The sequence below is a fragment of the Haliaeetus leucocephalus genome, unplaced genomic scaffold (genome assembly GCF_000737465.1).
Source record: "Haliaeetus leucocephalus isolate CR32 unplaced genomic scaffold, Haliaeetus_leucocephalus-4.0 Scaffold1014, whole genome shotgun sequence".
NCBI classification, from domain to species: domain Eukaryota; kingdom Metazoa; phylum Chordata; class Aves; order Accipitriformes; family Accipitridae; genus Haliaeetus; species Haliaeetus leucocephalus.
In genome coordinates this window covers 154,765-163,440 of record NW_010973450.1, presented here as the reverse complement: position 1 = coordinate 163,440, position 8,676 = coordinate 154,765, and the positions used below count along the sequence as shown (strand labels likewise).

Sequence of the window (8,676 nt, the reverse complement as noted above, 5' to 3'; positions counted from 1 at the left end):
GGAGAATGCTTAGCTTTTCAGAGCTTGAATGTAGAGAGCTAGTCTACTATTTATGAGATCTCCCTCTTTTTGGCATCAGGAAACACTAGTCTCTTTCTAACATCTTTATTTTGTGAAAGAAGCAGGCTTCTGTCCTCCTGCTGCAATAGAAGGGCCAAAGCAACAGTGACTATTGAGGTGGGCAGTTTTTGTTTTTTTGGAGGGGCTGCTGGATCCTTGGACCCCATGTGAAATTAGGCTTGGTATTAGATGCCTCAGTAATTGGACAAGGTACCTAATTTTAGCCACTTCTCTGGCATGAAGGGTCAGTATCCTGCCCCATGTAGCACTGTTCCGCTGACAAACTTTATCCTGCAGAACTGATGATTTGGGGATACAAGCCAGTTGCTGTAATTGTTTGTAAATTAGCCCCCTTCTGCCAGGAGAGGATATGGAAGCTTTTCACAATGGTCCTACCTGCTGGACTGTAGAGTGTGCTATCAAAATTGCTTCACTGCCCCTTTGTCTTGTCTTTCCTGTACCGCACTGCAGTAGGTGCTTCTCAGCCAGAGCTGAGGACTAGACCTACAGTCTAAAGTCAGGTTTTAGCCTAGAATTAGACTTTTATTGTCTCTAATAACACTGGGCAATCGATTGCCTTTTCACATGTGTTTTTTGTCCAGGACAGGCATCAGAGCTACAGGAATAGTTCTGTGAGAGAGAATTAGTGGAGTTTTCCATGGGGAAGCACCTGTGAGCGAGTAAGCAGTTATCTTACCTCTTTACGTGCAAACCCTGTGGTTCTTGTATAAAAGACTCAAAACCTGATTCTGGCTTTGTTTACGCTAGTGTAAACTCTGCTGTCTCCTGGTGCTGGAGTATGTCACAAGCTGCAGTTTCAGCCCTGCTGTTTCTCAGGTTGATGACAAGCTCGTGTTTGGCTGCTGCTCGTGTGGGGTCAGTTTCATAATTTAAAATTCAACAGGCCCGTGATGTGTTCCAAAAATCCACTACTGCTCACTTTGCCAAGCAGTAAAATTAGAATTTATGAAGCAAACAGGCACGAGAAGTAAACAAGCTCAAGATTTTTGTAACCTAAATTATTATATAGGAGAGTGATCTGAACTACTATTGTATTGTTTGGGGTGCTGGGGTTGGTAGTAGCTGCAGACTGCAATGTCCATACAATGTCCTGCATGCTTGATAAAGTACAGAATAGATTTTAAATATAGGAAGTTCTTGACTATGTGACATTTTATTTCAGATAATGTGTTTAGAAAACAATTATACAGGTTATAAATATAACAGATTTTAAATCTACTTCCCAGTGGCCGTATGTGTGGTGCATTTGTTGCAGGGTGTTGGGTGGTGGTTTGGGGGGGGCGGGGGGAGAGTAGTTTGTTTTTTTTAGCGTAACACAATAAAGGGAGTTTTCAGTTGAGCAGCCATCTCCTTCTGCAGAGGAAGCTTGCAGGATGATGTTTACACTTGTTTTAGTCATCAGAGGTAAAGTGCACAATAATGGTAAGCCTATGTTTCTACAATTGGAGGATATTTCTCATAGAGAAGGAAGTCTCCAAGGTCAACAGCTACAATACCCGGAGAAGTTACATCACAAACCCACATCTGCACAAGACTGCTCTCTTCCCTGCCCCCACCACCCTTGTCTTTTTGTGCACGCACTCCCTCTCTCTCTCTCTCAGCTTAAGTGTTGCTCACATCACTTGCAAGAATACCATGGATTTGATTTGGGCTTCCGTTTACAGTGTTATTTAGTTGTTAAAAAAAGAAACCAAAAACAAACAACGCACCCCCACTCCCCAACCCAGAAAAACTCTAAATAATTGAAAAAGTCTCACTATAGTCTTCTAATATCCTGTACATTCCCAAACTCAGTTTGTCTAGCTACTGTTTTTGCAATGAGAATTACACTGTATTACGATGATGGCAGCAGCAGCACTTCCCAGATCTAGTCTGAGCTTGTGCATTTCTGAGTTATCTCCTGTCATGTGATAGTAGTGGGCATGGCAGCTCATGCCTCTGTGTTGAGCTGTATGTATGTGAAGAAGAAAGCTTTTGGCTGTTTTAGCAAAATTTGCATGAGGGAAAAGAGGGAAGGCTAGTTCTCAATAATTCCAGGTCACTTCGTATCTCTATTTACTATGCAAATTAGTGTTACTGGTACACGTAACACCCCTGATAAAAACCCCAAACTGAGAGAAATGTATTGTCTTTTCGTGTTTCTATACATGAAATTTCAGTGCAACGGCTATTTTATAATCCTTTTTGAAGCAGTATTTTTCACCAGTGTTTGCTTGGTTTAGCTTTAACAAATGGCTGTTAATCTAAATTCAGCTTTTTTTATAATGGCAAGAATGAGGACACTCCTTAGAAGCCTACCCGTCAATTTTATTTGTTTTCCAACCTCCTGATGAGGTTTGTTCTTATTCCATCAACAGGATAGCAAAGTGAGAGGGTGCTCTACATAATCCTTATTGCTGTAGACTTTATTCTATTTACACCCAAAACTCTGACTCAGTACTGCTGAAGTCACCCGAGTCTTTCCCTGGCTTCAGGTTGTTCTGAATCAGTCTATAAACCTAAAAGTCAAAGCTGCTTCTAACAAAGAAAACAGAACCTTTTTCCTTCAGTTCCTAACAGAACTTGTGTTGTGGTTTAAGCTGTGTTGTTCATGTCTAATCATGTTCACTGGTGATCATTCCAAGCATCATATATTAGAGTGAAATTACCTAGTATTCAATATTTCCTTGATTACATTTGGTTTGCCACAACAATTATTGCATTTAAAAGGGTGGTGGCGTTCTGCCATCCCTGTTCCCTCAGTCTACAATTTGTTATGGTAGCTATGAAGAGGTGTAAACATCATCCAGGTAGCTGGGTAACCCTGAGTATTTAAGGAGGTCAGAATAAAGACTGATCTTCTTTTAGGTGTGGACAGGTATGAGACAGGTTGGACTGCACTAGTGAAAGAAGGATTTGTAAAGCTGAGGACATGTGTTTTGGAAGCTGTGCTAGATGTATTGGTTATAAGTTGCTCATCCTTGCCTTGCTCAGCATCGTGGCCAACATTTTACTTTATTTTCCCAATGGTGAAACAAGATTTGCTTCAGAGCATCACCTCGGCAAATATGTGGAGTGCCTTCATGGCATTCTAGGTGGAGGCTTTTTGGTAAGTAATGAGCTAGTAGTTTCTCTCAAGTTTATTTTGGAGCTACTTGGTATTACTGTTTCTTTACCAGTTACATTAATTTATTGATCAAATACCTTGTCAGCAGGAATCTCTGGAGTTGTATCAAAAGAAATTAGCTATATTACCCCATAGGTATTATGAGTTACTATTGTTTATCTTATATGCAACATTATGTCACTTTAAAGCTGAGAAAATCATAGGGTCTAGGTTGCAGAATCCAAATGCAAAACTGGAACCAAGCCTCTCAGTGTGTCACAGTTTGCGTTAAGGGTTAAATCTTACTTTTTGTTATATTATTGAACTATTCTCCTTTTAAATGTCCCTAGATAACCAGCATTTAGTTGCAATTCCTTAATTTCTATTATCTGAGATGTTGACAGTTATTTCTCTGCCTTAGCTCTTTATTCAGAGGAATCAATTGGTAGTTATCAAAGCTTTGATTCAAGTAACAGCAAAGGATGAAGAATCGGGTATGTTCATTATAGGACATAGTTAATCTGAAGCTATTATTTTCTACCTTTTCAATGTTGTGGACCACATTGTACCATATTTAAGTTCCCTGACTCCAGGCTTCCTTTTTCATTTGCTTTTAAAGTCCTCTTAGAAATAGGTTACAGATCTCAAGGTGTCTGCAAATCGCAGGTTGAAAAAGATTGCATGATAAGGCCCTCCGTCTTGTGAGAGGTTCTTACAGCTGTGTTACAGCCCCGTTGGAACCTAGACTGGGATTTGCAAAGACTGGGCTTTACATACAGAATAATACAGGTGAAATCAACGGAACTGTTCCTGGAACACACCTGTACAACCTCTTCTGGACCTGCAGCATTGGGGCTCAGCGATAGGTTTGAGTAAGGGCTGACAAGTATGTGACTGTTCAACTGGGTAGTTTTTTAGTGTCTTGTTAAATCTGTGCAGTTTGCAGACAACGCTTTGCTCTTTCTTTATGGTTTTCTAGGGTAACCCTGGGTGTAGAGTCTTTATAAGTGCAAACTATTATTAAGTCCTGTTAGGGAGGATACTCTGTTTAATCAGCTCTGCTCCTTCTTGATTTTATGCTAGAAGCTCTGGAGTATGGATGAGTTACGTTTCTTAGAGATAGCTTCTGCTTTGTTACTTTGCATTTCTGTCACTGGAAACTGGTTGTGAAAACCTAGAAAAAGCTAGATGTCTGTAATAAGATGTTTGCCTGAATTGGGCAAAATATTCCTAGACTTTCTAGTCAGACTGGTTTGTCACACAGGCAGTAATGACTCCTCTTCAGTAACTAGTGTGTTGGTAGTAGTTGGTTTTTTTAAACAAATAATTATGAGAGATTTATCTTCTCCTGATTTGGGAGAAAGTTAATGCTTTCTCCCCCCCCTCCCCCCAAGCATTTTATTTGCAGGATACAGCCTTTAATGTGAACAAAAACTTTTAAATTCAAAGTACTTTAAATTGCAGCAATACCACAGCAGGCCCTTTATTGATCGGCTCTTTATGCACTTAAGTGCTGTGTATACACAAAGTGGAAATAGAAATATACCCATCCTGGTGTTGGTGCTACTGATATCAGTAGTGAGATGCCTGCTGTGTTAAACAGAAGTAAAACTGAATAATCTATACAGGCTGCCCCCCACTCCTCTGCCAAGAAGCAATATAAAGGAATGCAATGTGAGGACTGTATTTTATCAGCCCTGTCTGCACAAGAAAATAGAACAGTGGTTTTTTTGTTCCATACCTAGGTGCTCATTCCAGCTGCAGTATTCATTGGACTTCACAATGATGACTGTTGTGGGTGCTTTGGCCATGAGGCCTGTGGGAAAAGCTGTGCGGTAAGTGAGCCTTTACACTCCAGTCCCAGATAATCCCAAAGACAAGGCGATGGCTATGTTGAAAGTTCATGTCTGTGTTTGCTGTGCAGATGCTGTCCTCAGTTCTGGCAGCCTTTGTTGGGATCCTTGGTTCTGGATACTGTATAATCATTTCAGCATTGGGCTTGTCTCAAGGACCATATTGTTTTACTCACCTAGAGAGAAACTGGATCTATCCTTTCAGTGAATCCTCTGGAGGGTAAGTTGTCTGTTCATGAGGGTGTTATATCTTCCCCCATGTACACATGGGCTTTATTCCAGTACGTTTCAGCAATATCCAGTAACCATATACCAAGATCCATTCTTAAGTTTATGCTTCTCACTCACTAAGAACTAAACAGAAGTCATCAGTTACCCACCCTGGTATAGTTTAAAACCAAAGCAATATAAATCCTCTGCCCTACAAAAAGGGATCTGAACATATATGTGTATATATATATATAGGTAAAAATATCCATATACCATATACTGTTCATGTCCATGAACATGTCTAACAAAGTTTTAGGCCTCTGAGGGATTTACAAACCATGAATAGCAGTTGTTATGAAATTTGTCTTATCATTTGTGTAAGAACCTCTTTTGTGATGCTTGCTTCTGAAGTTGCTTTGTGTCAGTGTAAACTGGCATAATACCTTCATTAGTGACAATGGCATAGAACCTTTGTAAATGAAACTAGAAAAGGTTTGTAAGAATCTTTGTATGCTGCAGGGTGGGGAGGGCCAGAAGCTCTTAATTATCCCTAATTAGGGTTCTCCAGCAAACCAAGCCTATGTAGCTGAGTTGTATGCTATTCCCCATTAATCCCCACAAATCCTGTAGTTTGGAAGGGGATTTGGTTTGGGTCATGACATGCTTTTACAGTGTCTGTATGGTCGGCAACCTCGAGTCTGTTTCTAGTAACAGTTTATGGCTGATGCCAGACTAGAGACAGTTTGAGTACTAAGAAGCCACATAAAGCTCCTTTGCAGCAGAGTTTGAATTTTATATTTCAGTTGCACCTCTCCCAAGAGGGGGCATTCCTCCTCCCCCATTCCCTCAACTATGACTGAATATAGAATTAAGTCCTCGCTGAAGGCTCATCAGTGCTGATGTTCTGAAGACGTGGGTGAGGATTAATAGCTGGAATACTGCAGTACCCCTCTGAATTTATTCCATGTTTGCCTCTTCCAGGGTAGGCATGTGAGGGCCCTAAGACAGCAGTGCAAGAGAGAAAGTGACCCACTTGCTTCAGATCAGTAATTGCTGTCTTTAGAATAAAGGCCCAGACCTGAAAAGCTCTGTGGTTGTTTTGAGAAATAGCTTTGGTCTTTCAGCTTTCTTGCATTTCTGTCTCACTTTAGTCAGTAATAGCTGCCTTTATAGCTTAGATTTTTTTTTTTTAAAGAAATTAAGGCTTAACAAAAATGTATGGCTGATAGTTCAACACGTTCTTAAACAGAGCAAACTTTGCATGGAATAAACCATTGCATTTTCTATTCCCACTTAGGGTGATTATCTTTGCAGCTACAGACTAGATGCAATTTAGTTCTAGTGTGTGGAAGCATCCCACTCTGTCACAATGTTAGTATGTTTTTAATTGCTGTGTACAGGTACTTGTTTGAGTATAACAAGTGGTCTAAATGTCAAGAACCTCAAAACATCGTGCAGTGGAATGTCACCCTCTTTTCCATCCTCCTTGTCTTGGGAGGAATAGAGTTCATTCTGTGCTTCATACAGATAATCAATGGCATTCTTGGAGGACTATGTGGGTTGTGCTGCAGTCATGAGGAGGTAAGCCATTTGTAGTTCTAACCGTGCTTCTCAGATGAACATGAAACACTATTGTTACTGATGCTACTGTGGGGTCTTGCTCAGAAACTATTTTTTAAGTATTCTTCTACACTGAATTGTTGCTTAACTTTTTTTATAGCACTGTTGTGTTTAGCTTTTTCATGTAGTATTTGACCACATGCTTTCAGCTGATTCCTCAGCTGTCACAGTGAAGTCAGTCTGCATAGGAGCTGGAAGGCTTTTCTTCCTCCATGTGGCACATGTGGTCATCAGCACTATATAGGTGATATAACTGAAACACAGATAGCCTGGTGGTGGTGGTCTTTGCCAGAGCCTAAACCATTGTTGCATAGTGTGGTGCAGTTTTGTGGTAGGCTGCTTGTTCTAACTATGTGGCTTTAGCCTTGTATTTTGCTCACAGCAGCTGATAGACTACTGAGAATATGCCGTATGTAATGAAAACTACAGCATCCTAGCCTTGCTTAGTGAAAGTAAGATAAGAGAAGAAATTAAATTGCACATAGGTAACAAAACCTGCTGACAGATATGAAGGGTTTTCTGAAGGTGGTTTTTTTTTTGAGTGAGGAAGGGGAATTTCCTCCAAATTTCTCCAAAGTCTTGTTAAACAGTTTATGCATGTTGTTAAAATCAGTATCATAGTGGTAGTGTTGGTATTGCAATGGCTTAAGATATGAACCAGATATAATTTATATCACACACATTGTGGCTAAGAATGTGTTTCATATTTTTAATTGACATAGTTTAATGTTGGGGCTCTTTCAAAGCTATTACTGTCTTCTCACTCCTGTCTTCCATGCTGTAACTGCAGTATAAAAGAGCTGTGCTATGGTAGTCTAAATGTGGTCAGGTTAATTTTAGCTCTTATAGTTGGATACAATATTAGCATTCTTCCCCTTAATATGTGTTTCTTTCTTTTTGTTTCCCCCACAGACATACGTTTGCTAGAAACCTGGCAATGCATTGACATTGGTGCGTGTGTGGTGCGTTGAGTATTCTGTGGTTCTTTGGTTTTGTTTTTTAATATTCTATGCATACTAAAATGCACATTGTTTGTTGTCAAAGTGTGCTGTTGCCATCAATTTAATTGACTTGGGGCCAGCCTTTGTTCTTGGAGTCATATGCAGATTTTCCACTAACCTGCCTGTATCTAAAAGGAAAATGTATCCTGAATTTCTTTGGTTCATTTCATCTTAGTACGGTCAACTGCCTGAGCACATGTCACTAAAGATGCTTTTTTTTTTTCTTTTCTGCTGACACAACAGCACTGTACTTTTTGCTGCTTTCCCAATAAAGTTGCACTTTCATTCTGATGTTGGAATGAACACAAACTCAATCTAGTTTGGCCTGGGTATAAATGAATACTCAGCTGGAGCAAAAACAAAGCAGCAGTAAAATGTGGATGATCAAGGACAGATACATGAACTTCACCTTTTCAGGATTTTTCTGAACTTCTCCTGTATTTCACAAATAAAGATTTGTATTATAAATACCCGGCAGGTGTCAGTGATTCTTTCCCTGCCCATGCTGAAACACTGCTTTCCTGGTCTCAGAGTAAAGGACAGTGGTGGCATAAGAACATGAATATAAAGCAGTCAGGTAGGTTATAACCTACTTTTGCTCTCCAGCAGACTCTGTCAGGGTGGGAACCGCTTCACTGTTTGGTGTAGATCATTTAGCTGAGCCAGGCAATTGTGCATCAACAAGGGTATGATAGTTCAATGACAGCTCTGTGACAGGTACAACTGCGTACATGGAGTCTTAGTCCTGGGTCTGGGCTAGCAGTTCACTGCTGATGGCCATTCCAAGGACCGGAGGGAGGTTCCTGTGCCATTGAGCCACAGCTCT

At 40.3% G+C, this 8,676-nt stretch overlaps 1 protein-coding gene across 1 annotated transcript; it reads left to right on the top strand.

The window, feature by feature from the left end:
• The first annotated feature begins 2,933 nt into the window (after nt 1-2,933).
• Nucleotides 2,934-7,776, top strand: TM4SF1 (transmembrane 4 L six family member 1). The gene is made up of 5 exons (XM_010584990.1): nt 2,934-3,169; nt 4,912-5,001; nt 5,091-5,239; nt 6,630-6,810; nt 7,762-7,776. The coding sequence occupies exons 1-5, from the start codon at nt 2,993-2,995 to the stop codon at nt 7,774-7,776; spliced, it is 612 nt and encodes a 203-aa protein (XP_010583292.1). The 5' UTR covers nt 2,934-2,992.
• Nucleotides 7,777-8,676: the final 900 nt, after the last annotated feature.

Coding starts and splice junctions, on each gene's coding strand:
- TM4SF1 (XM_010584990.1), top strand. CDS start 2,993: ATGTGTTTTGGAAGCTGTGCTAGATGTATTGGTTATAAGTTGCTCATC. Junction 3,170..4,911: donor TTCTAGGTGGAGGCTTTTTG/GTAAGTAATGAG, acceptor TTCCATACCTAG/GTGCTCATTCCAGCTGCAGT. Junction 5,002..5,090: donor CCTGTGGGAAAAGCTGTGCG/GTAAGTGAGCCT, acceptor TTTGCTGTGCAG/ATGCTGTCCTCAGTTCTGGC.